The sequence below is a fragment of the Podarcis tiliguerta genome (genome assembly GCF_965153285.1).
Source record: "Podarcis tiliguerta genome assembly, chromosome: 6".
In the NCBI taxonomy this organism is placed as follows: domain Eukaryota; kingdom Metazoa; phylum Chordata; class Lepidosauria; order Squamata; family Lacertidae; genus Podarcis; species Podarcis tiliguerta.
Genome location: NC_139539.1, coordinates 87,563,702 through 87,591,005, shown reverse-complemented (window position 1 = coordinate 87,591,005; position 27,304 = coordinate 87,563,702). Strand labels below are relative to the sequence as shown.

The window sequence follows — 27,304 nt, the reverse complement described above, 5'->3', positions numbered from 1 at the left end:
CTTTATACAAAATGCATGTGTGCTTGGGCCCAGGGTCTTTTGCCTCACCATCCCCACTACTGACTCCCTGTTGCTACTCAGCTTCAAAAGAAGAAGAAGAAGAAGAAAAGAAGTGTCCCTGGATTCACTGGAAAAAATCTGGTAACCATAACCTACAGGGACGCAGGTGGTGCTGTGGGTTAAACCACAGAGCCTAAGGCTTGCCAATCAGAAGGTCGGCGGTTTGAATCCCCACGACGGGGTGAGCTCCCGTTGCTCAGTCCCTGCTCCTGCCAACCTAGCAGTTCGAAAGCACCTCAAAGTGCAAGTAGATAAATAGGTACCGCTCCGGCGGGAAGGTAAACACTGTTTCCGTGCGCTGCTCTAGTTCGCCAGAAGCGGCTTTGTCATGCTGGCTACATGACCCGGAAGCTGTATGCCAGCTCCCTCGGCCAATAAAGCGAGATGAGCGCCGCAACCCCAGAGTCGGTCACTACTGGACCTAATGGTCAGGGGTCCCTTTACCTTTATCTTTTACCATGCCAATGTTGGCTGTGTTTGGAAGAGTTATTGCTGAACCTGATTACAGATCTAGTTGGGCTCTTTCAACTGTACTTATATTACCACTTCTATTTCTCTTCTTTGCATCTGTGTGGAGGTTCTGCCTTGGTTGTTTGTTTGTTTGTTTATGTTATCTTGTTTTTTTATAAAAAATATTTAGTTATTTACAACCCTTTTATGCTGCCCAATATCAAAGTTCCCTGGACAACTAATATAACAATAAAAACTTGAAAATACAATGAAAGTCTCTTGCATTAATGCGGCTGTGTCCTTTGTGAATTTGTACTATATACTGACATTTAAAAGCACACATTGAACAGCCTTGGGAATTATATATATGAAAAATAAGCTCGCGAAGCAGTGTGGGCACATTCTTCCACATCTGATGGGAGTGCCCAAAATGCGGGGAAGTTTTGAAGCACACAGCTGATAAGGAAATGAAGCTTATGCTATTGTGCCATATTGACAGTGACTGTCTGTCGTACCTGCGAAGAAAGTCACTATCTTGCTTGTTCTTGGTACCTCCGACAACTCGGCTGAGCAAGCGGCATCTTCCATCTTCTCCCAGCCATGTGGAATAATGGCAAAAAATGTGGGAGGTTATATCATACACTCATATATCAGATTAGGTAAAGGTAAAGGGACGCATGACCATTAGGTCTAGTTGTGGCCGACTCTGGGGTTGTGGCGCTCATCTCACTTTATTGGCCGAGGGTGCCGGCGTACAGCTTCCAGGTCACGTGGCCAGCATGACTAAGCCACTTCTGGCGAACCAGAGCAGCGCACAGAAACACCGTTTACCTTCCCTCCAGAGTGGTACCTATTTATCTACTAGCACTTTGATATGCTTTCGAACTGCTAGGTTGGCAGGAGCAGGGACCGAGCAACGGGAGCTCACCCCATCGCAGGGATTTGAACCGCCGACCTTCTGATCGGCAAGTCCTAGGCTCTGTGGTTTAACCCACAGCGCCACCCACATCCCTCATATATCAGATTAGGGAGGCCAAAACACCAAAGACTTGGCAATTCTTTTATGACACACAGTTCCTGAAGAAAAAGGTGATACATCAACCAAGGCTATATACAAGCACAAGTCTTTATTGGTACATCAAGTTTATGCAACTCCTCAAAAAGGGAGGAAGCCGAATGGAGTGGGTTTGAGAGAGGGTAAGTAAGAGAGGTTAATACTTCATTGATTTGTGAAATTTCTCCACTCACACCTGCCTCTGATTTATTGCATGCCAAAGTAGCTTTCACTTCATCAATTTGTGCATCGTCATAATAATAATAATAATAATAATAATAATAATAATAATAATAATAATAATTTATTTATACCCTGCCCATGTGGCCAGGCCTCCCCAGCCACCCTGGGCGGCTCCCAACAGAATATTAAAAACACAATAAAACATCAAACAATAAAAACTTCCTTAAACAGGATTGCCTTCAGATGTCTTCTGAAAGTCAAGTAGTTGTTTATTTCCTTCACATCTGAAGGGAGGGCGTTCTACAGGGCGGGTGCCACTACCGAGAAGGCCCTCTGCCTGGTTCCTTGTAACCTCGCTTCTCGCAGTGAGGGAACCGCCAGAAGGCCCTCAGAGCTGGGCCTCAGTGTCCGGGCTGAACGATGGGGGTGGAGATGCTGCTTCAGGTATACTGGGTAGGCTGTTTAGGGCTTTAAAGGTCAGCCATATCAGGCTGAGGAGGCGAGCCAGTGAAATTTTTTTTTCAACCTGAGATATATAGTAGTTAGACTCAATTAATTGGGGATGGGGGTGGTCTTTCCTTGGCAGTCAGCAGTGTTCGCGCTGGAAAGGAGCTTATTTTATGCGCTTCACATCTCATCTTTTCAGTAAGCATCTGAAAGGGTTGCTATCGCATTGCATCTCGCTAATAATATTTCTATTGCAAGTAAAGAGCAATTCTGAGCCATTACCAAATAGGAGGAAAGCTGCGCTCCAATCTAGCGCCAGGCATAGCAGCAACATCTTAACAGAATAATATCACTCTCCAAAGCCAAACTATTCCAGTAAGGTAATTTGCTGGCATTTGCTGTCATAGAGTTTCAAATATGATTCTGAAGATGTCTTTACTTTCAGGCATTTTACGCTTATTTACTCTGAAGTATGCCCCACTGTCTTCAAAAAGGATCGCTTCCTAGGACATGCGTGGTGGACTGCAGTCTTAGTCACATTGTGATCAGCGGGGCTTACTTCCAAGTAAAGATACATAGGACGACGCTCTCAATATATCACCAAGTCCGTTTTCAGAGTCTACTAGGCTCATTCGTCCCAGTCCTCTTTGTCTTCATCGTCTCCTGACGCAGTTAAGAATTCATATACAACAGCGCAAACTCCCAAGAGCCAGGCAAACACCGTACCGGCAGAGAAGATGCAGAACCCAACCAGACCCAGGAAAAGATAGTCTTGGTCATCAAAATGGATGAAGCATTTATAATTCAGTTGCTCCTGTGCCTCTTCCAGCATCTTCAAGTCATGCACAAAAGCTGGGCTGTAGCAGGTGACGTTGTCAGAGTCTGCAGAGGAAACGCAAGGGTGACAACAAGTCTCGACTTGTGCATAAAAAACATGTCAATTGAGGACATGTCAAAAGAAAAGATAGATAGGGACTGGAAGGTGTTTAAAAGATACTTGCAAAATCATATCGAAAAATCAGAACTCCTATTAGAATAAACAAGTTCCGTTTCAAATACTGAAATATCAAATACAGTGGTGCCTCGCAAGACGAAAAGAATCCGTTCCGCGAGTCTCTTCGTCTTGCGGTTTTTTTCGTCTTGCGAAGCAAGCCCATTAGCGGCTTAGTGGATTAGCGCTATTAGCGTCTTAGTGGGCTTAGCGGATCAGCTGATAAGCGGCTTAGCGGCTTGGGGAAAAGGGGGGGGGGAGGAAAAAACCCCGCAGGAACTCGCAAGACATTTTCGTCTTGCGAAGCAAGCCCATTGGAAATTCGTTTTGCGAAGCACCTCCAAAACGGAAAACCCTTTCGTCTAGCGGGTTTTCCGTCTTGCGAGGCATTCGTCTTGCGGGGCACCACTGTAAGATGGATAACAATGTGTAATAGAAAAAGAAGTATGAAATTAGGCTAAAGGTGTGTGAAATAAAGTAATAGAAGTGGAAAGAAATTGTAACTGAGTAGATTGGAAGTCAAACACAAAGGTGGGGTGAGGGGTGGTGGATGGTGATCGTGATGGGGAAAGGAATTATTTATGGGATTGAGTGTAAGTATGTTTGAACACTTTCAAGGATTGTATGAAATGTATGTTTGTATGCTTGTATATGTGTATTAATGATGAACTATTTTAACAATAAAAACTTATATATATATAAAAAGGATGTGTCTACAGGCCTGTGGCCTTGATCTTCTCCAGACCCAGTAAGACACCCTCCCTTTCAAACTCAGACCTAACTTGCTTTAATCTTTGTTCCAGTCAAGTGGTATATATATTTCAGGAAACAAAATAAATCAGCATTTTTGTGTGTTATCTTTCTACTAAGCATCTAAAATGGCTTACCGCCCAGTAGACTGATTACTGGACCCATTCTCAGGGGCCAAATATTCTTGGAGGGGGAGGCAGAATTCTCCATCACTTGGGGGGGAAAGATTTCTGCAGCTGAGGTTTGGTTTTTTTTTTTTTGGGGGGGGGTAATCCTTCCAAAATAATTGTCTTGGTGAATACTGAATGAAAAGCTGTTATTAGTCCATGTTAGTGGGTGAACACAAGGGTGATCTGGCTTTGACAGGGGTCCCCAAACTAAGGCCCACAGGCCGGATGAGGACCGAGGGACTCGTTTATCCGGCCCGTGGCAACCCCTGCCGCCTGCTGTCGCTGCCTGCTCTTGCTGGCACTGCGCGGCTGCCCACTTCCAGGTCAGAGCAGCACTGAAAATAGCTTGTGCGCATGCGCAAGCGTTATTTGTGCATGCGCAATCATTATTTCCTTCTCCCCTGCCAGTGGCAAGCCCGCCATTTTGTGGTTTGCCTCGGGTGCCAAAATGTCTTGGGCCAGCCCTGCAGATGGGTCACATTCACCTGGCTTTGGGCCTGGTGAAGTCCGGTAAAGTCCAGTCAAAGGCGACTATGGGGTTGTGGCGCTCATCTTGCTTTCAAGCCGAGGGAGCCAGCATTTGTCCACAGACAGCTTTCTGAGTCATGTGGCCAGCAGGACTAAACCGCTTCTGGTGCAACAGGACACTGTGATGGAAACTGCAGCGTATGGAAATGCCTTTTACCTTCCTGCTGCAGCAGTACCTATTTATCTACTTGCACTGGCATGCTTTTGAACTGCTAGGTTGGCAGGAGCTGGGACAGAGCAACGGGAGCTCACTCCATCACGGGGATTCAAACCTCTAGCCTTCTGATTGGCAAGCCCAAGAGGCTCAGTGGTTTAGACCACAGCGCCACCCGCATCCCCCATGTACCAAGGATGCTGTAGCATTGGGTTGGCTGGGAGTTGGGCTAGATGACGTAGCCCAACGCCATCTTTGTGACAGTGTGGTCCCTCTGTGCTTCCTTACACAGAACCTCATTTGCCCATTTTGCTACCCATCTCCTAGTTTGGAGAGATCTTTGGGGAGCCATTGGCAGGAGCTGGGACAGAATAATGGGAACTCACCCTGTCGCGGGGATTCGAACCGCCGACCTTCTGACTGGCAAGTCCAAGAGGCTCAGTGGTTTAGAGCCGAGTGCCAGCTGTTTCCCAACTTCCCCAAATGGTGTGGATGCCATTGGCAGAACTCATGCAGTGTTGGACCACCCAACTCTGGCACTAGAACCACCTAATTTTATTGGACTTCTACCCTTCGCCTAGTGCAGACAGGTTGCCTGCCCTGAGCTGGCTCTCATACTGTAGAAGACAGCGGTCAAGTGGAGCCACAAAGTTATCATGATGTGCCATCTTGTGCCACCAGCTGGCATGGAGCATGGTGTGTCTTATTTCATTTCCAGAAGGAAAGAGGAGCTCTTGTTGGCAGATAAGCTTGCAGCCAGCATTAAAGTTTAACCGCTGCTCTCAAACAAGGCGCAGAGGAATGCAAAGGGACGTGTCTGTTTCACACACAAACAGTGTTGCTCGCTATTTGAAACAGCCGGGGCAAGGCTATAAGGTGAGTTGTGTGACATAAGTGGGAAACAGAACTGCCTTCCCTGACACATAAGCAGCCTCCTTCTTTCCCCTTCCCCTTCTCTGAGAGTTACGAAGCAGGAATAGAAATATTCTTCTGGGAGCGTAGCTTTGTCTCTGCTTGGAATATGGGAAGGGAGGGAAAGATTCAGAAAGGGAGTAGTGTATCAGAATTAATGGGAAACGGCCTCCGCTTTGGTAAACGCATGAGGAAAGGTTTCAAACTCCGTATTAGCAGAAATTGAGTGATATTTGTAAAGAAAAAGATCAAAGGAATGTATACAAAGCAGAAAGAAATGATATTATACAAGGTAAACCTGTGTAAAAAAGAACGTTATATCAAACAGTATGATGAGAAGGATTGTGCTGATGAGTACTTTTACTATGTAAATAACTTTGTCTCTTTTTTCTTTTTTTAGTTTGATTTCTTTGTTACTTCTTTATTTCCTTTTTTCCTTTATAAATTTTCTATTTTATATAATTTTCTCTTTTTTTTACCTGTTAAGAGATAGTACATAATGTTTGTATAGCCATGCAAACCTTTTAATCAATAAAGAATTGATGATAATAATAAAAAAGGAAATATTGTAACGTAAAAAAAAAAAGAAACTTTGTGAATTGCATGGGTTCCCCCTCCCCCCCCCAAAAAAACTACCATGATAATACGGCAAGCCTTTTAGATGGTTCTTCAACAATAAGAAGCAACAATAGCTGAAAAGAATGGCATCAGCAAAACCGCAGATAATAAGGCAAGAAACACTCAGCTCAGAATAGTGGAGAAGCTTGCACACAATATTTTGACTCTGGAATCACAAGAAATTCAGGATAAACAGCACCAGGGCTCTCTGTCGCCTTGATGGCTGATGAGGGGAGAAGGGGGCGAGACGAAATATTTGTGTGTGTTTGCTTGACATTTTCAAAGAGCTCCCATTAACTTCGACAAGAAAGTACCTTCCTGGTGCAATAGTTATACAGTGGTACCTCGGGTTAAGAACTTAATTCGTTCTGGAGGTCTGTACTTAACCTGAAACTGTTCTTAACCTGAGGTAACACTTTAGCTAATGGGGCCTCCCGCTGCTGCCACACGATGTCTGTTCTCATCCTGAAGCAAAGTTCTTAACCCGAGGTACTATTTCTGGGTTAGCGGAGTCTGTAACCTGAAGTGTATGTAACCTGAAGCGTCTGTAACCTGAGGTACCACTGCACTGCCACTTCATTGAAAAGTAAATTATTGCTTTCCCTCCTTGGCTTTGACTCTTTTGAGGCAGAGGAGCAAAGTAGTGGTACATACATGCCTTTGCTCTAAGCATAGGAATGCAGAGGACTTACGGTATTTTTAAAGGCCGAGGGACATTCTTGTCCTGAGTCCACAGACTGCTCACCCTCTCAGCCCAGCAGCTGCGTAAGTGCCCTACAGCTCACCTGGAGATGGGAAACTGTCCCTTAGATGCTCAGCATTTCCCACTCACCTGGGATAGTTATGCCGCTCTCTTTTATGAAGCTGCACAGTTCCATGAAGGAGCAGTTGCAGAACCAGGGATTCCCGCTTAAGCCCAGGCTTCTCAGGTTGGGCAGGTCCCTGAGGGTAATTGCATCAATGAACGTCAGGCTACAGCGGCTCACATCCAGGTGCCTCAGCCAGGTATTGTTGGCAAAGGAGTCCTTCTCAATCTCCACCAGGCCGGGGTTGTCAGAGAGCTTGAGCACAACCAGGCTGCCGAGCTGGGAAAAGGTCCCAAACGTGATCAGGGTGAGGTTGTTGAAACTGAGGTCCAAGTAGACAAGCCTGATGATGCTCACGAAGGTGAAATCCAGGTCCTGGCCCAAAGCATTGCCACTGCAGTCTAGGTAGATCAAGTCGCTGAGGAAGTTCAGCTCCACAGATGGCAAGTAGCTGAGCTGGTTTTGAGCCAGGATCAGCTGCCTGGTGTCCAGAGGGATGGTCGCCGGGAACTCTGCGAGCCTCTTCCCTGTGCAGTTCACAGCCAGATACTCGCAAGTGCACCCCTGGGGGCACGACACACCTTCTGCCGTCCCGCCAATTCCTAGGAGCAGCACCACCCACCGAAAGCAGCACCCGGCTCCCTTTGCACCCTGATGTTCTCCACTCCGTTCTGGGCGGGGAGCCATTTCTTCTCTGCACCGATCCTGTGGAGAGCTCAAGGTGCTCTGCTTTCTGCAACCTCTTCGCTCGTCAACATCTCAGGCAAACTGCCAGCTGAAGCACCTGGGTCAGAGAGCTCACTTTCTGGAATGTGCAAAACGGCCACTTGCTGCTCTGTATCGTGTTGACTGCCAGTTGACACCTTTATGTCATCCAAGGTTCATCCCTACACAGGTCTTGGGCATGCTTTGTGTGTGTACACAAGAGAGAGTATACGTCTTCTGATTTTTTATATATAATATTTTTTATTAAGGTTTTTACATAAAAGGAAAAAACAAAAGAAAAATACAACAATACAAAAAAAACAAAAACAACAATACAAAAAAACAAATAAAAACAATTCCATTTTCATAATATTCCTTGTGTTTACTTATTTCCCAGACTTCCCCACACCTCCCCTCACTGTATTCCAGTCCGAATATTTAATCAGCAAATCCCTTCCCTCTATCTTAATTTAATCTTTATCTTAATATCTTAATATATCTTAATCTTATCTTAATATCTTAATATGTTAAACCTTTTAATTTTAGCCCTTTTAACCTTCAAATTTTCCATATTCCTTCACCACTTTATTGCTAATAACCTTTTAACCTCCATCCTATGTCATTCTAACATTCATTAATCTTATAATATTTCTGTAAATAGTCTTTAAATTTCTTCCAATCTTCTTCCACCGTCTCTTCTCCCTGGTGAGAGTGTACGTCTTCTGTACCTGAGAGTGGCTGGCAATCGCTAAGAAAATTTTAGAGAGTCCAAGACTGAGAAGGCAGGCAGGCCTTGTGTGATGGAGCTTAATTCAGACTTGTAAACCCCCCTCCCGTCTTTTAGAGTGCATTACATAAATAAATAGAGGGACGCGGGTGGTGCTGTGGGTTAAACCACAGAGCCTAGGATATGCTGATCAGAAGGTTGGTGGTTCGAATCCCCTCAACGGGGTGAGCTCCCGTTGCTCGGTCCCTGCTCCTGCCAACCTAGCAGTTTGAAAGCATGTCAAAGTGCAAGTAGATAAATAGGTACCGCTCCAGCGGGAAGGTAAACGGCGTTTCCGTGCGCTGCTCTGGTTCGCCAGAAGCGGCTTAGTCACGCTGGCCACATGACCTGGAAGCTGTGCGCCGACTCCCTCGGCCAATAAGGTGAGATGAGTGCCACAACCCCAGAGTCGGTCACGACTGGACCTAATGGTCAGGGGTCCCTTTACCTTTACCTTACATAAATAAATAAATATAACCTAGGTGCATAGCTGTCAACTTTCCCCTTTTTTAAAAGGGAAATTCCCTTATTCCGAATAGGATTCCTCGCGAGAAAAGGGAAAAGTTGACAGCTATGCCCAGATGGTTAAGAAAGCCCAACAGAGACTCCATCCCCTCAGAGTATTGTCGAAGAACAATATGATCATTTGATAATATCCTTCTACCGGTTCACAATCAAAAGTGTCCTTTCATACTGCATCACGGTGTGGTACACTGGTTTGACATTATCTGATAGGAAGTGCCTACAGAGGGTGGTGAATACAGCGCAAGATATTATGGGCTGTCCCGTGAATCCACTGGATGAAATAGCGGAAGAACGTTGCCTCAGGAGAGTGAGGAAAATTCTCAGGGATGATTCACACCCTGGCCGGCACTTTCTTGATCTCCTGCCCTCAGGCAGAAGATATAGAAGTACCAACAGGGTAAAGAACAGCTTCTGTCTGTGGGCTGTTAGGCTTCTGAATGAAAAGATAACAACAGGGCAACTGACTTTTGGGTTTTGTGGGTGTGCGTCAGTAAACGAGGGGAATTAAGACTAAGAGAGCTGAGTGGGGGGTGCTCGTGTAATCTCACTGTATACAAGTTGTACAAGTGACAATAAAGTATTTCAATTGCTGTACGTTCTTCGTTAAATTATCTTTCCATTGATATATAATTTTATGGTGTTACTCCCCCCAAAAGTGGTGTTGTGAGCCATCAAACCTCAGTGGTGGGGAGAACATTTTTAATCTGATTAAGAGTTTGTCAAAATAAAAATAATAATATGTAATAAAACACACACACACACACACACACACACACACACACACGGCTTTACAACCTGTTTACATCTGCAAGAGCTCTTCTAAGCACCAAATAGGTAACTTTCAATTTTTCTCTATTTTGGGGAGTTTTCTTGTTGAATGAACAGGCTCCCACCCCTTTTCCACTGCTATTGTTAGTATGACTACTCTCTCTCTCTTTTAGGAATTTATTGTTTAGTTTAGGAGGGGGAATGCAGCAGGTAATAGGGGAAAAGGCACTCGTGATTTGGTTTCAATGCTGCACCCCACTGATCAACAGAATCCTCCCCTCTTCCTCCCCTGTAAGGAATGCCATTTAAATTTGTGCTCTTGTTGTGGGAATGAATTTCTGACTTTGGAGCTCTTTTTGACATTTTCCCCCAGCATGGGGGGCAGCTGACCCACGTAAAAGATTCCCTTCGTGCAAGCATGTTTGAAGGTCATGTGTGAAGCACACACAGGCTCCGGGAGACAAATACAACATCCAACCCCACTCCTCTAAATCAATGGCCGCACTTGTCCTTTGCTTGGCCACCTCCTTCCCACTTGACTCCTTTGACGCCTCAGGGGCCGAGACTTGGACTTTCACCCCGGTGTGATGGCCTGGGACTCGGGCTCAGCCTCGGAACCAGAGGAGTCTCAGTCCGCACCAGATCCTTCGCCTCAGGTGACATCTGAACCAAGTCTGGGGCCTGATCCTGAAGAGCCCCAGTCTGCACAGTTTCCCCTGCAACAAGCACCAGCTGGGCCGAGTCAGGGGCCTGAGCCTGCCCTGGCTCCAGATGTGGGGATGACCTCGTTGCCTTCAGCTGGGCCATCACGTACAGCTGCTCCACTACCGGTTGGGTCAGGGGAGGCTGAGGCGGCCTCTGGGTCTAGTAACCCACCGACATCTCCTGAGCTGCAGAGACTAAGGTCTGAGAGATGGAGAGACCTGAGTACTCGCAGGAGGAGTGCTCACTTTCAGGCGAGACAGGGAGGTGAGTCACCGGGGGATCGGGACCGGCCGCTACCCTAGAATCATAGAATCATAGAGTTGGAAGAGACCACAAGGGCCATCGAGTCCAACCCCCTGCCAAGCAGGAAACACCATCAGAGCACTCCTGACATATGGTTGTCAAGCCTCTGCTTAAAGACCTCCAAAGAAGGAGACTCCACCACACTCCTTGGCAGCAAATTCCACTGTCGAACAGCTCTTACTGTCAGGAGGTTCTTCCTAATGTTTAGGTGGAATCTTCTTTCTTGTAGTTTGGATCCATTGCTCCGTGTCCGCTTCTCTGGAGCAGCAGAAAACAACCTTTCTCCCTCCTCTATGTGACATCCTTTTATATATTTGAACATGGCTATCATATCACCCCTTAACCTCCTCTTCTCCAGGCTAAACATGCCCAGCTCCCTTAGCCGTTCCTCATAAGGCATCATTTCCAGGCCTTTGACCATTTTGGTTGCCCTCCTCTGGACATGTTCCAGTTTGTCAGTGTCCTTCTTGAACTGTGGTGCCCAGAACTGGACACAGTACTCCAGGTGAGGTCTGACCAGAGCAGAATACAGTGGCACTATTACTTCCCTTGATATAGATGCTCTACTCCTATTGATCCTATTGATCCCTGACAAAGATAAAAGGCTGTCGGACCCTGCCCCAGGATGCGGGAGCAACATTGCTGTTTGCTAGAACTTGCCTGAGACCCTGTGCCTGACCTTGCCTGGTTTCCTGCCTCGTGTCCTGCCTTGGCCCTGTCGGACTGACTCCTTGTGGAACCCTTGGATTCGGGACCGGACCTGGACCACGTTGCTTGGGTTATATAATAATAATAATAATACTAATTTATTATTTATACCCCGCCCATCTGGCTCAGTTTCCCCAGCCACTCTGGGCGGCTTCCAATCAAGTGTTAAAAACAATACAGCATTAAAAATTAAAAACTTCCCTAAACAGGGCTGCCTTCAGATGTCTTTTAAAGATAGGATAGTTGCTTATTTCCTTCACATCTGAAGGGAGGGAGTTCCACAGGGCGGGTGCCACTACCGAGAAGGCCCTCTGTCTGGTTCCTTGTAACCTCACTTCTCGCAATGAGGGAACCGCCAGAAGGCCCTTGGAGCTGGACCTCAGTGTCCGGGCTGAACGATGGGGGTGGAGACGCTCCTTCAGGTTAACCCCTGGGCCCAGCACACCTGGAAGCACCCAGTCTCCCATGTCCTCTACCCTGGCGCTGACACCTGGCAGAGTCAGGCCCCGTTCTATACTGCAAGGTTATACTTGTGCACGCACAGAAGGGGCAAAGTGAGACCATCCTCAAAAGGTGGGGAAACACCAGCAAATGGATTTTGCAATGAAAGGGCTACAAGCCATTGAGCTCCAAAACAGCAGGTCTAAATCATTCTGTATTCCTCCTCGTCCAATTCCTCGTCCACCTTCATTACGGGGTGATAATAGATCACTGTGGCTAGCCCAACCAGCCAGGCCACCAGAGTTCCTCCAAAAAAGATGCAGATGGCCATCAGACCCAAGAAGACGAAATCTTGGAAGTCTAAATGCACAAGGCAGAGGTAGTGGAGCTTCGTTTCAGCCACACTGACTGTCAGACCATAGAGAAGTTCTGGTTTGTTGCAAGTCATTTCGTCAGAGTCTGGGGGAGGGGGAAAAACAAACAAATTTAAGAGGAGTTACAGTCAGCATTTTAATTTGTTAACTGGTAGATCTATAATAGGAATGTGCCTTAACAGACCAAGGACAAGCAAAAAACGAGTGAAGAACCCTGGAGAGATCATGAAAGGGAGGAAACTTCTCTGGCTCACAGAAGTCCAGGGCATCTTCAGTTGGGTCAGACATTCATGCTCTAGAGCAGACCTATTCCCAGTGGCGTAGCGTGGGGGGTGCACAGGGGGCCGGCCGCACCGGGCGCAACATCTGGGGGTGCGCGCTCGCACTCGCAGCTCTCTGCCCCTACCTGGCTCACTCACTCTCTCTCACTGCAGTGCTGGCTGTACGAATCCGATCCGAGCCGCCGGGTTACCGCCCACTGTGGAGGGGAGGGTGCCAGGCGTGCGGTGCGGTGCGGAGAGAGAGCGAGGGACTATCTGGGGGAGGGACAGTGCAGCGGGGGGGGGGGGAGGCGCAAACTACTTGCCTTGCCCCGGGTGCTGACAACCCACGCTACGCCACTGCCTATTCCACCACCACCAGTATATTATGAACAATCTCCACCTTCTCTGACCTTCCTCCACATAAGCTAGATTTAAAGTTTAATATAAAGTGGTACCCTGGATCTCAAATGTCTTGGTACTCAAACAACTTGGAACCCAAACTCTGCAAACCCGGAAGTAAGTGTTCCGGTATGAGAACTTTTTTCAGAAGCTGAACGTGCTCCGTTTTGAGTGTTACGCTTCCAATTTGAATGCCACACTTCCGTTTTGAGTGTTACTCTGAGGTCTGTCTGTTTTTGCTATTTATTTTGCGTTTTTGCTTTTGTGGCTCTTTTGTGTGTGTGACTGTGTGGAACCCAGTTCAGCTACTGATTGATTGTGTGACTGCAGTACATTGTTTATTGTTTTCATTTTATGGATCAATGGTCTCATTAGATAGTAAAATTCCTGTTAAACTGCTGTTTTAGGGGTTGTTTTTAAAAGTCTGGAACGGATTAATCCATTTTGCATTACTTTCTATGGGAAAGCGCGCCTTGGTTTTGGAATGCTTTGGTTTTGGAACGGACTTCCAGAACGGTTTAAGTTTGAGAACCAAGGTACCACTGTATTCTTCATCTTCTTCATCATCTTCATCAGCATATCATCATTGTTACTAGCCTGCCCTTCACCCTAAGGTCCCAAGATGAGTTACAACATTAAAACACAATACTTAAAAATCTACACTTCAAGTGTCAAAAGGGGGCGGTGAAGGAAATAGAGCAATATTTGCAGCAAGGATGTTACTTGCCCCAAAATGGAAAGAGGTAGTCCCAGCAAAGGAAGGAGGATACAAAAACTTATGAAACTGCAGAAAGAGGGGGAAGGAATTCAAGTTTTAAAATGTCAAAAAGATTGTAAAATCAGTGAAATGTATAATGCGGTTCCTTAAATTTATTTTGAATATTTTCTGCATATCCAAAATAATTTAATTTGCTCATTTATTCACCTGCTTTAAATATATACTCTCATGAAATGGCAGGTTATTACAATAATCCTGCCAATATTCCTATCTATTTACAATTTATTTGTAAATATTCAACAAGCCATTTCCATTCTTTTATAAAAAGTTTGTTATCTTGATTTCTTATTCTTCCAGTAAATTTTGCCATTTCTGCATATTCCATAAGGTTTTGCATCCATTCTTCCTTTACTGGGACTTCTGCTTCATTCCATTTTGGGGAGAAAAACATTCTGGCCGCTGTAGTAGCATACATTAATAAATTTCTGTACAGTTTAAGTAGTTCTGTCCCTGTAATTCCCAAAAGAAAAGCTTCTGGGTTGTTGTGTTTTTTTTTACAAGCGTTATTTTAAACATGCTTTTCAATTCATTATATATCATTTCCTGGTAAGCTTAGGCTTCCTACAAGACCACCCCATGTGATAAAAAGAACCTTCTTTCTCTTTACATTTCCAACACTTATTTGATTGAGATTTATACACTTTGGCCAATTTACTCGGTGTTGGATACCATCGATATATCATTTTCATATCATTTTTCTCTTAGATTATAACATGTTGTAAATTTTGTATCCCTATTCCACAATCGTTCCCATGCTTCTGTGTCTATATTATGAACAATATCTATTGTCCAATGTATCATTGAGGATTTTACTAGCTCATCCTTTGTCTCCCATTTCCCCATGCTTCCTCTTCCCATAGCTGTCAACTTACATATTTGAAAATAAGGGACCAGCAACCTCGAAAATAAGGGATCAGCATCCAAAATAAGGGATTTTAGTCAACCAGCAGCCAAACGAAGCCTCAAGCGGTGGTTCCCACAGCGCAGCAACCCAGCAAAGGGGATGCAGCAAGGAAAACCACCGTCACCTCTCCACTGGGAAGTGCTGAGCAAGGGCCGCAGGCAACACGGCCAATTTGATCAGCAAAAGGCATGCAAGCTCCACCCCCCCAGTCGTTCTTAGACTCCTTATTGGGTGAGCAACGCAACCAAGCAACACAGTTGGAGCCTCCCTCCTCCCTGGTCGGCAGGGAGGGAGGGAGAGGAGCTGCTTCCTTTGAAACCAGGGAAATTTAAGGGACATCATCAATAAGGGACAGCAGTGGGACACAGCGCTGGGATAAGGGACTGTCCCGCCAAATAAGGGACGCTTGACAGCTATGCCTCTTCCTCCTTGGTACTGCTTCTCAGGGTGCTTTGTCCCGCGTCCTCGGTGGGCTATCCCCGAGTGCCTGCGGACAGGAGAAGGCACCCCACAGAATTCACACCTGGGAAGAGGTCTCACCTGGATACACAACATCAGCTTTCTTCATCCAGTTGCAAAACTCCAAGAAACTGCAGTCACAATTCCAGGGGTTCGCCTTCAGTCTCAAACTATGAAGGTTGTGCAGATCTTTGAATAATTCGCCACCAACGTACGTCAAGCCACAGTCGCTCATATCCACAAATCGCAGAAGGGGGTTGCTGTCAAAGGCATTGTCCTTCACTTCCACCAACATCGGGTTGCTTGAGAGATTCAGCAGCAGCAGCTTGTTGAGTTGCGAGAAAGTGTAAGGCGTTACAAAGGAGAGCTTATTGAAACTGAGGTCTAGGTACGTCAACTTGACTATACCGGGAAAGGTGAAATCCAAGCCCATTTCTAACAGGTTGTGGCTGCAGTCCAGATAGACCAGTTCGTTCAGATAGCTCATCTCTAATACTGGCAACGTGACGAGTTTGTTGTCGGACAGAATCAACTCCCTGGTGGTCAGCGGAATTGAGCCCGGAACTTTGTCTAAAGCCTTCATGCTGCAATTCACTGCCTTTTGTACACAGCTGCACTTTGACGGACAGCCAAGGCCCTTTCCTGTCCACTTGATTACAATGAGAACGGCTATCCACAAGGGTGTGGAAGTACGGAAAGAGAGCGGAATAAGATAGCCCATCCTATACACCTTAAACGGAAGAAGAGGGGTTTCCCTTCAGCACTAAAGGAGAAGTGTGTCCTGCTGCTGGACCAGCTCCCATGTCATCCCAGTTGGTACCAGTTGCCTTTATGACATCACCAGTTTGGCCCACAAATCTGGAGTGATGATGTATCAAGGAGTTACTGCCTAGGTCATATATTCTGGGGGTTTTTTAAATTTAAAAAAAATTGCATTTTCAAAAACAGGAACAAAGAGCATATTTAACCCCCTCCCCTCCCTCTGTCCCACTTACAAATACAGCCTGTATACATATACCATATGACTTCCCTTCCATCCGTCGTTTCCTGGTTCCTTTTGCTTTTCTACTGCTCCACGTAATCCACATCTTTTTATTCAACCAGTTTGTTATCTATTAAAAACTCTATCTGCTAGATTCAGGTAGGTAGCTGTGCTGGTCTGACGCAGTTGAAATATATTAAAAAATTAAAAAATTGTCCAGTAGCACCTTAGAGACCAACTAAGTTTGTTCTGGGTATGTGCTGGTCCTCGGGGTTAACCGTGTGGCAAGGTCCATGTCCAGTCCGAGGTCAAAGGTACAGTGTGGAGGCTGTCCATCAAAGCTGAAGCGGGGTCCAAGGCGGGAAGTCAGGTGGGGTCAGGAACTCTGGCAGAAGAGCAGGACAGGGTGCAGGCAGGAACCGGCTACCAACAACATTGCTCCTGCAACCTGGGCCTGGGGCTGGCTGGCTTTTATCTGCCCAGAGGCATAGGGCGGCCCCGGTCCGCAGGTGACTCGCCTCTCCTGGCCTGGAGGTGAGCATTCCTCCTGCAGGAACTTAGTTCCCTCCCCCTCTCTACCCTGAGCATCTGCAGCTCAGGAGAGGTGGAGGGTTACCGGACCCAGAGGCAACCTCAGCTTCCCCTGACAGGGCTGAGAGTGGAGCACCTGCAGGCAATGGGTCCTCCATCACCTCAGGAGCCAGAGCAGGCTCAGCTGATGCCTGCACCTGAGGATCCAGCACAGGTGAGGGCCCTTCAGGTTCAAGCCCCAGCCCCGGCTCAGCTGGTTCTGGAGGCGGGGACTCCTGTGCAGGCTGGGATTCCTCAGGTTCAGCCTTTGAGTCCGAATCCCAGGACATCACAGTAGCTTAGAGACCAACTAAGTTTGTTTTTTATTGTTGTTAGCCGCCCTGAGCCCGGCTTTGGCTGGGGAGGGCGGGGTATAAATAAAATTTATTATTATTATTATTATTATTATTGTTCTGGGTATATAAACTTTCATGTGCATGCACACTTCTTCCTCAGGAGTGTAGTAGGAGATGGGTGATTGACTCAATGGGTATGGTAAAACCTGTTGATGACTGTTAACGACTCCAGTTTATTACTAAACTGAAAACTATGGAGATACCTGGTCTTAATAGAGATATTGGATTCCTGCCTTATTACATATACTAATCATCTGCATACTATTCCTTGCTCTTTCCTATAGGAATAATTGCAGTCATTAACAGCCGTCAACAGGTTTACCATACCGATTGAGTCAATCATTTGTCTCCTACTACCCTTCTGAAAAATACCCCACCCCACCCTCCAACTATATATAAGGGTCTGGTGTCTTCCATTTCAGTGTATGCACTGTATTTCAGTGCATGCACACGAAAGCTTATATACCCAGAACAAACTTAGTTGGTCTCTAAGGTGCTACTGGACATTATATATATATATATATATATATATATATATATATATTCATTCTGTGGCTTTACTTGAGACCTGCTAAGCTATGTACAGTGGCACCTCGAGTTAAGAACTTAATTTGTTCTGGAGGTCCGTTCTTAACCTGAAACTGTTCTTAACCTGAGATACCACTTTAGCTAATTGGGCCTCCTGCTGCCACTGTGCCGCAGCGACGCAATTTCTGTTCTCATCCTGAAGCAAAGTTCTTAACCTGAGGTACTATTTCTGGGTTAGGGGAGTCTGTAACCTGAAGCGTCTGTAACCTGAAGCGTCTGTAACCTGAGGTACCACTGTATTTGTCTATACTGGTTCTTAAAGTATTCAATAAACATTATTCATTCCTCCTTATATTCCTCATCTTCATTTCTCTTATCCTATTCGCCAGACCAGCTGGTTCAGCGTATTTGAACATTTTATGCTGACATTCTTCCGTGGTGGGTACTAGACTTGTTCTTCACCTTTGTGTCAATAAGGCTCTAGGCTATGGGTAAAACTGATTTTATTTCCATTTGGACATGTCTACACCATAAGCCAATATTGGTCTTATGCACGTTTACCTAGCAAGGCTTCCCACCAAATATCCCAGGAATTCTAACCGGGGGGGGGGGGGGCATGAGGCATCTCTTCTGAGTGCCAGTTCCCAAAGTTCCCTGGGGAGAGGGAAGGATAATAAAGCTACTTTAAGTCTGTGCTATAGATTTGCCCTTGGAAGGGTAAAGGGGTAAAAGAGTATTGGGAAATGATCTACTATGAATTGAAAAAAATGTTTAAAATACTCCCCCCCCCCAAAAAAAAACCCCAGAGTCCTTTCTGTTGGGGATAATTCAGACTGAAGTTCCCAGGTGTCAAAAAAGGTTATTTATGTATGCCACTACTGCGGCCCGTGTTTTGTTAGCCCCAAAATGGAAAACGAGCGAGGTCCCAACTAAAGAAGATTGGCAACTTAAGTTGACAGACTATGCACAGCTTGCAGACTTAACATATGGAATAAGAGAAGCACATACGTTTAGAGAAGATTGGAAAATGTTTATTGAATATATGGGAAGTAATTGTGAACAGCTGAAAACGCTGGCAGCATTGAGATAAATTCAACAGTTCTGATGGATGTAATGATGGAATGACACCATCTTAAAAAGCAGAGACATCACCTTGCCAACAAAGGTCCGTATAGTTAAAGCTATGGTTTTCCCAGTAGTGATGTATGGAAGTGAGAGCTGGACCACGAAGAAGTCTGATTGCCGAAGAATGGATGCTTTTGAATTATGGTGCTGGAGGAGACTCTTGATAGTCCCATGGACTGCAAGAAGATCAAACCTCTCCATTCTGAGGGAAATTAGCCCTGAGTGCTCACTGGAAGGACAGATCGTGAAGCTGAGGCTCCAATACTTTGGCCACCTCATGAGAAGAGAAGACTCCCTGGAAAAGACCCTGATGTTGGGAAAGATGGAGGGCACAAGGAGAAGGGGATGACAGAGGACGAGATGGTAGCACAGTGTTCTTGAAGCTACCAGCATGAGTTTGACCAAACTACGGGAGGCAGTGGAAGACAGGAGTGCCTGGTGTGCTCTGGTCCATGGGGTCACGAAGAGTTGGACACAACTAAACAACAACAACAACGATGGAATACTGAATGGGTATAGTTACTGTAAAATATGCAGGGATTTATGATATGTAAAATGAACCATGGAAAGAGAAGGGAAGTGACTGATATCTTAAGGATGCAAAATGGCTTCTCCCTGCCCTGCCTAGAGGAGGAAGGGGGCTAGGCTGAGCTGGCTGAGCGCCATTTTAAGCAGGGGCTGGCCCTGGGGGGTGGGAGTACTACTTGCCCCCTTCGCCTCTTCTTCCAGCTCTGCCCCCCAGTGCCGCTACCCTGGCCCACCACAAGGTCTGAGGGACAGTGGACCGGCCCGTGGCTAAAAGAATTTGCTGGAGTTTAGCTTGCCCTTTGGGTGGGGTGGGGGCCTGCAGTGGCCCTTGGCCCAGTAGGTTCTTTGGCAAAACGAGTACGTTTAGCCTAGCAACCGTTGTCAGGAAGGAAACAGCTTTGAAAAGGTAAAGGGACCCCTGACCATTAGGTCCAGTCGTGGCTGACTCTGGAGTTGCGGCGCTCATCTTGCTTTATTGGCCGAGGGAGCCGGCGTACAGCTTCCGGGTCATGTGGGCAGCAGGACTAAGCCGCTTCTGGCGAACCAGAGCAGCGCACGGAAACATCATTTACCTTCCCGCTGGAGTGGTACCTATTTATCTACTTGCACTTTGACGTGCTTCTGAACTGCTAGGTTGGCAGGAGCAGGGACCAAGCAATGGGAGCTCACCCCGTTGCGGGGATTCGAACCGCCAACCTTCTGAGCAGCAAGTCCTAGGCTCTGTGGTTTAACCCACAGTGCCACCTGCGTCCCAGTAGGTTCTTTGGCAAAACGAGTACATTTAGCCTAGCAACCGTTGTTAGGGAGGAAACAACTTTAAGTAACTGCTATTGGAGAAGAGCCCTCTGTCACTTCATTGTGACATGTGGCTGACAAAAGAGATGCTGCCTACACAGGTGCGGGAAGGAGCCCTCCCCTCCCGGTCCCTAGGCACCAGGTAAGGAGTCCCAATGCCTCTCTGCGGCAGCTCTGAGACAGTGTCCCAATAAATGCTCAGCAGGAATGACGAGTGAGGACAAGAAGCAGTTTGAGATCTCGAACCTCGGCAAAGTAGCCGCTCATGTCCCCGACCTCATAGTTTATGGTGATTTCTCCCAGGAAGTGCCTTTCATTGAGAGCTTTGATGGCGTGTTGCTCTTTGTGGACATTTCAGGTAGGCAAGGGGAGATTGGCGTTGGGAGGGAGGGAGGGACGGGAGCAGATTTCGGAGGCACCTCAAAGAAAGAAAGGAAGAGAGTTGAGGGACTTCAAATTGTTGTCCTGATGGGTGAAGGATGCGCAAGTCCCTCCGTACTGAAAATAAACACAGCTTCTCAGGCGTTCATATTGCTTCATGCCACCCCAAACTCCTCAGCAGGGTGAGAATCCAGGGGTCCCAGTGCTTACGCAGAGTTTGGAAATGCAGCAAAGCGGAGACTGTGGTGTCTTTATGACATATGGGTTATTTACACAGATATACAACCTGAGCCTGATGGGGAGGAGTTCAAAGTGTTGCACCCCGAGAGGGTCTCTCGCCTCTCTCATAGGCTTGTATCCAAAACAGAAGCCAGCCATGCATAAAAGCAGTCAGCCCCCAATAATAAAATATTGGGGGGTGGGGGGAAGGGAAGAAAAGAAACCGTCTCCCAAAGTGATGTGAAACCTTCCGCCTGCCTTTCCCACTTCCATCCTCTTGGCTGTAGCTCAAGCTGTGTTTCACTAATAGCAAGTGTTTACATATCTTATAGGTTTCACGGCACTGACCGAAAAGTTCAGCATGACCACCAACCTCGACCGCGGTGCTGATGAGCTAACGCTGGCCCTTAATAACTATGTGGGAGACATCGTGGAAGGTAAGTAGAGCAACCTGAATGCCAAGACCCCGTGACCCCGCAATTCTCTAGTAGATAATGAGCACACGTACACAAGTATTTTGGTTTTTTATATATTTTTTATTTTTACCGACCAACAAAACACAAACAGTGAAACCCCCCAGGCGGCTGATACATTGGGTATACAATATTCAGTAATATACATATTCAATAATGTTCAATAATAACATATTCAAGTTAACCATATGTACACTTCCATATACCTTAACACTCCTCCCTCCACAAGGTTTATTTTAATTGCCCCAAATTGTTCAAACCTACTCAGATAATTCAATATCTTCTCAAACCAATCCTCCTCTTTCTCACTGACCCTAAACCCTTTCATTCTATGTATCTTCACAGTTAGGTATTCTAAAATAATATTATTCAGTTTTTTCCTCCATTGGTTCACCCCTAGCTCTTCTGCATTTTTCCAATTACTCACTATAACCTGTCTGGCTGCAATTACTATCAATTTTACCCATTTGCATTCCTCTTTTGTTTTTAACTCGGTACTACTCAGGGTAATAAAGGTAGAGGGACGTCTGACCATCTGGGGTTGCGGCGCTCATCTCGCTCTATAGGCCGAGGGAGCTGGCGTACAGCTTCCGGGTCATGTGGCCAACCAGAGCAGTGCATGGAAACGCCATTTACCTTCCCGCCGGAGCGGTACCTTTTTATCTACTTGCACTTTGAGGTGCTTTCAGACTGCTAGGTTGGCAGGAGCAGAGACCAAGCAACAGGAGTTCACCCCGTCGCGGAGATTCTAACTGCCGACCTTGTGATTGGCAAGTCCTAGGCTCTGTGGTTTAACCCACAGCGCCACCCGCGTCCCACTCAGGGTAATAAGAACCATTAATTTAGTTATTTCCACTTTCCTTGCCACAATTCCCGATATTTCTATACCAATCTGTTTCCAAAATTCATTAACTAACAGACAATCCCACCACATATGACTGTACATTTCGATCACTCCACATTTTGGTTTATGGGTTTAAATATCCCATCTGTTATGTACTGTGTTGTATAGGATCCAAACTGCAGCAGTCTGATTGGTCCTAGAACAATAGGATCCAAATTGCAGCAGTCTGATTGGTCCTAGAACAATAGGATTCAGAATGCAGCAGTCTGATTGGTCCTAGAACAATGCAGCAGCATGATTGGGTGGTTCCTGCCAACCAATCATACCCCCATTGTGGGGACCTTGCATTTCTGGAAGTCCCGGAGGGTGAATGGGGCCGGCCTGAGTTTGGGACCCCCAGTAGGACACAGTTTCCTTAAGGTCCTTGCCAAGATTATGGATAGAGTTGAACCCGTGTCAAGCTCCATGCGGCATGGGGCCTCCTCTATCTGTACCTATACATAAATTTTCTCTACATTGGGGTGGGGCAACTGGTATGCCTGGAAGTCCGTGAGCTCCGTTGAGTTGCCTTGGTGCGTTGGGCCCCAGGACCTGGGGCTCTTGGATTGGTCATCTGATGCCTGGCGTCGGGTGGGCCGAGCTCGACACACCCGGGCGATGTGTCCCGATTTTCTGCACTGCCTGCACTCTGTGTTGCGGAAACGACAGGTCCTCCTCTCGTGACTTTCCCCACAGCTTGCACAGTTCCCTCCTTCTCGTCGAGGCAGCTGTGGTTAGCAGCTGTGGGCTGCTTGAGTGCGCTGCTGTACTTGGTGCACCTCCTCCCTGTCAGATCCTGAGTCGTCGGTGAGGTCTTCGTGGTGGACCCTCGGTTGGGACGGCTGGCTCGGCCCTGCCTCTTGCGTCGACCTCTTGGCAGCTTCCGTTACCAGGGTCTCCTCCAGAGCGACCTGGAACGTTAGGTCCTTCTTAGCGTAGAGGTGTCGTTGCAGCTTCTCATCCTTCAGGCCACCGACGAGGCGGTCCCGAAGCATGAACTCCAGCTCTGAGAAGTTGCAGAACCGGGCGGCTTGGCGGAGAGAGGTCACAAACCCAGTTATGGTTTCCCCAGGGGCTTGCCGCTTTGCGTAGAAGGCATTTCGACGAGCCACCACTGAGGGCTGCGGTGAAAAGTGCCCCTTCAGCTGTTCCATTATTGTTTTGTATGGAACAGTAGCGACATCTTCAGGTGCAAGGAGAGCCCGGGCGATTTCAAACGTCTCCTCTCCGCAGATGTTGAAGAATATCACCCTCTTCTTGGCGTCTTCATCATCGGTGACCCCTTTGGCTTCTAGGAGGAAGGTGAAACGGGAGGCGTACGCTTCCCAGTCTCCAGATGCTGGGTTGAACGGCGAGAAGCTGCTGTCGGTTGCCATTCTGAGTTCCTTGTGTCCCGGAGCTGAAGCCTGGATACACGGTGCGAGGCAGCGGTGCGGCAGGTGGTGGTGCTGCGGTGCTGTGTGTGGCAGTCAGCTCAGCGGGATCCCACCTTCGTCGCCAGTGAAATATACCCTGAGTCGCAAAGTGATTTCATGCTCTTTATTCAGCTCATAGTGGTGAGGAGGAATGAATGAAAGTCCCCTCAAAGTATCTGCTTTATATACATTATTTACACAATGGGCTGCACATGATTGGCTAATTCTGGAATTCTACTGTAAGCCAATCAGGTTGTGGATTCACTTATATCTGGAGCATGATTGGGTGCTTCCTGCCAACCAATCATACTGCTGCATTGTTCTAGGACCAATCAGACTGCTGCATTCTGAATCCTATTGTTCTAGGACCAATCAGACTGCTGCAATTCGGATCCTATTGTTCTAGGACCAATCAGACTGCTGCAGTTTGGATCCTATTCAACTCAGTAACACCATCACTCCACATTTTGGTTTATGGGTTCAGATGGGCCACAACTTTATTGGATACAGATGTAAGCGGTTTGGCTTATGCATTGGGTGAAGCCAGGCTATATCTTGACTCCTGCCTGTCTGCAGGGAGTCCAACTAAGGGTAAACCACCAATAGAGCCCTATGACTTACCGTACATCAAATAGGGGCACACCGAGGGGTCCCTATTGGAGTTGTGGCAGGTCCCAAGCCCACATCCAGGCATCGGATAGGATCCACACCCCCAGATCCCTTGAACAGGATACCCTTGATGAGCAGGGGCAGGCGGAGGCTACAACCTGCCATCACAACCCACACTTTGGTTCCAGAGATATTCTATTATCCCAGCACTCAGACAGTGTTGGGAAGTGCCAGGCGATCCTGCAAGGGCTAAAATATGGCCAGGACCAATTTTGACCTGACCTAAGCCCTAAGTAGAAAGTGAAAGATCAGAGGTTGGAATGGACTTCAGTCGCTGCCACCTTCATTCAAAAGATTTTCGACGGCAGGGCAAGGAGAGACTCTGGCCAAAAAGGTTGGGGCATTGTTGCCACTGCCAATCACAACAGGCAGTCAAGGGCCAGACGGACCAAAAGCTGGACTCCAGGAGTCCAGAAATGGGGGAGCAAGTGGAGGGCACCCCCTTTCAGCACTGTCCCGTGGCTAAGCCCAAGTTCAGAACACTCTCTTGATTGGATCAAGGTTCAAATCTCTCTCTCTCTTTTTTAAATAATTTTTATTAACAGGCCAATCACATCACATTATCCAAATCACATTAGTTCCAAATTATACAGCCAAATTTTAAATTTTGTTGGGGGTACCCGTACATCAAGCTCCGCACGAGTCCAAAACTCCGAACGAGTCCAAACATCACTTATATTACTGCTTTAATTAGACAGTTCTATCCAGTTCAATCTAGATAGTCCTTTATTACTTTCTTTCTCTTCTTGTTGTTATCTTATATTCCTTTCTTTGCGATCTCTGATAATTTTCACAAGCAGATTGAAAACAGGCATCCTCTGTGTGGGTTTTGTACTCTTCAAAGATCATATCGCTCAGGGACAGCCTCTGTTCAACGCTTCCATAAAAAATTAATCTTCGGTCTGTCCTTTACTTTTCTCAGGCTTGCCAAATAAATCAAGTGAATCAGGAGGCTCTGTCAGGTCAAGCTTGCGTTCCAACATTCCTTCTCTTTCGAACGATCCTGATTCTCCTCCCCCTGTCCTTCTTTCTCCGGCAAGCCTGTCTTGGCGAGACGCCATTTTTTAACTGCGTCATAAAAATTTTCCTCTTTCTCACCGTTCACCAATCCTCTCTCCTGTTATAATCCATACCACACAGTTCTTGAATTCCTGCTTGTGATTAATAAAAACGCAACAATCTTATTTCTGTCTGGGGTGAAGGGTTATTAATATCACATCGTGCAAAGGAAAAAAAAGTTTTTTCCTCCACCCCCCCTTCATTCCAAACATACAGTCTCCTAGTGGTGATTCATCAGAAGATTTACTTATCCATCCGTCACTCCCGGTCACAGAGATCTATAAATCAGCAGTCTTATCTCTCGAGTGTTGCTTGATGTATGTGCTTCAGCTTCATTCCAATCGTATGTTTCCAATTATAATTCCGAGCTGAAGCTAACCAGCATGCGCTAATTGGAATCGGCGTCAGGAAGATCTGACTTCACCGAGGGCTCGTGCCAAGTGTTCGGCACCCCCATCTCTCGGATCAGGGAGTGCATTGTGAACACCGCTGGCAAGGCAGCACCCCCTGTCTCCTGGGGGGGGGGAAGGAAGACTGCATACTTCCCATAGCAGCCCCTTAATTACCTTGTATGGGTCAGAGAGATGTTATTGTCGGCCATCTTCCAACGCGCCACCTGGTGGCCCCCCCGGATCAAGGTTCAAATCTCAGATCATCTTGGGATCATTGAACTTTCCTGAGGGCTTGAGCCTGGATTTTAAACTGGAAATTGTGGCACACCAGCACCCACAGTTGCTATAAGGGTGATCGATACTGGTGGACTAAGTAACAGCCTTTAATTAATGCCCACAGGGAGGGAAAGCAGCAGAAAGTGGCAGTGCCCTTTCTGGGTTGTAACTTTAGTTGTCTTTCTTTTTTCCTCCTGGTAGGGGCTGAGGTGGGACGCGGGTGGCGCTGTGGGTTAAACCACAGAGCCTAGGACTTGCCGATTAGAAGGTCAGTGGTTCGAATCCCCATGACGGGGTGAGCTCCCGTTGCTTGGTCCCTGCTCCTGCCAAACTAGCAGTTCGAAAGCACACCAGTACAAGTAGATAAATAGGTACTGCTCTGGCAGGAAGGTAAACAGCGTTTCCGTGCGCTGCTCTGGTTCGCCAGGTGTGGCTTAGTCATGCAGGCCACATGACCCGGAAGCTGTACACCGGCTCCCTCGGCCTATAGAACGAGATGAGCGCCACAACCCCAGAGTCGGTCATGACTGGGCCTAATGGTCAGGGGTCCCTTTACCTTTACCTTAGGGGCTGAGGTGTGAAGTAAACGACCCCAATTTAAAACTTTATACCCTTGTCTGTCTTCCTAAGGTATTCAGAGCACACAGGGAGTTAGAAGAACTGTGAAAGGAGTGGAAGCAGTGGAAGCTACTTCTGTAACCCTTCTCCCTTTCTCTTTCCCTTGCAGAGGTGTTGGTGTTTGGAGGCGATGTCTTGAAATTTGCAGGTAGGACCCTACTGTGAGCAGGTGTCGCACCTGTGTGTGTGTGTGCTTTCAATTGTATGTTCCATAAAATCCAAGTCTTTCTTCTTTCGTATATTATTTTAATTAAATTTTCTGTTTTACAATTTAAAGTACTCATTTATACATCCTTGAGATATCAATGACTTCCTTTCTTCTCTTTCCATGGTTCGTTTGACATATCATAAATCCCTGCATATTTTACAAAAGCTAAACCATTCAGTATTCCATTACTGCATCCACCCAAACTTATTTACACTGTTGAATTCATCTTAATGCTGCCAGAGTTTTCAACTGTACACAATTCAATATATTCAACAAATGTTTTCCACTCTTCTCTAAACCTATGTTCTTCTTGTTCTCTTATTTTATGTGATAAGTCTGCAATCTGCATATATTCTGTCAGCTTAAGTTGCCTTTCTTTTTTGGTTGGGACCTCACTCATTTTCCATTTTGAGCTAACAATACACAGGCCACAGTAGTGGCATACATAAATAACCTTTTCTGACCCCTGGGAATTTCAGTCACAAATCCAAGTCTTTCTGAAGGAGCGTCTCCACCCTCATCGTTCAGACACTGAAGTCCAGTGCTGAGGGCCTTCTGGCGGTTCCATCACTGTGAGAAGTGAGGTTACAGAGAAGCAGGCAGAGG

The 27,304-nt window shown here is 46.7% G+C and overlaps 4 protein-coding genes across 6 annotated transcripts in view; 1 reads left to right on the top strand and 3 right to left on the bottom strand.

Annotated features, from left to right (window-relative positions):
• MGST3 (microsomal glutathione S-transferase 3) overlaps nt 1-14,882 on the bottom strand; it is a 30,575-nt gene extending 15,693 nt beyond the window's left edge. Inside the window, exon 1 of the mRNA XM_083445422.1 lies at nt 14,878-14,882. The gene's annotated coding sequence lies outside the window, so the exon portion shown is untranslated. The remainder of the gene's footprint in view (nt 1-14,877) is intronic.
• On the bottom strand, nt 2,644-7,810 carry LOC310680277 (leucine-rich repeat-containing protein 52-like; the record flags this gene model as incomplete). The annotated part of the gene is made up of 2 exons (XM_083446652.1): nt 2,644-3,076; nt 7,150-7,810. The coding sequence occupies 2 exons, from the start codon at nt 7,808-7,810 to the stop codon at nt 2,823-2,825; spliced, it is 915 nt and encodes a 304-aa protein (XP_083302778.1). The 3' UTR covers nt 2,644-2,822.
• On the bottom strand, nt 12,241-16,035 carry LOC310679742 (leucine-rich repeat-containing protein 52-like). The gene is made up of 2 exons (XM_083445394.1): nt 15,303-16,035; nt 12,241-12,503 (listed from the first exon to the last, which is right to left on the bottom strand). The coding sequence occupies exons 1-2, from the start codon at nt 15,940-15,942 to the stop codon at nt 12,247-12,249; spliced, it is 897 nt and encodes a 298-aa protein (XP_083301520.1). The 5' UTR covers nt 15,943-16,035; the 3' UTR covers nt 12,241-12,246.
• Nucleotides 16,036-20,196: 4,161 nt separating this feature from the next.
• The window catches only part of ADCY10 (adenylate cyclase 10), a 75,603-nt gene continuing 68,495 nt past the window's right edge, over nt 20,197-27,304 (top strand). For 2 of the 3 annotated variants that reach the window (XM_083445261.1, XM_083445259.1), the window contains exons 1-3: nt 20,213-20,463; nt 21,038-21,142; nt 26,600-26,638. In XM_083445261.1, coding sequence (XP_083301387.1) covers nt 20,313-20,463; nt 21,038-21,142; nt 26,600-26,638 — 295 coding nt within the window. In that variant the 5' untranslated portion in view covers nt 20,213-20,312. Of the gene's footprint in view, nt 20,464-21,037; nt 21,143-26,599; nt 26,639-27,304 lie in introns of all 3 variants that reach the window. The other variant, XM_083445260.1, reaches the window with a different exon arrangement.

Excerpts from the sequence above, each read along its gene's own strand:
- LOC310679742 (XM_083445394.1), bottom strand. The coding sequence starts at position 15,942 with ATGGGCTATCTTATTCCGCTCTCTTTCCGTACTTCCACACCCTTGTGG. Across the intron at positions 12,504-15,302 it reads AGCTGATGTTGTGTATCCAG|ACTCTGACGAAATGACTTGC; the intron begins GTGAGACCTCTT and ends CCCCTCCCCCAG.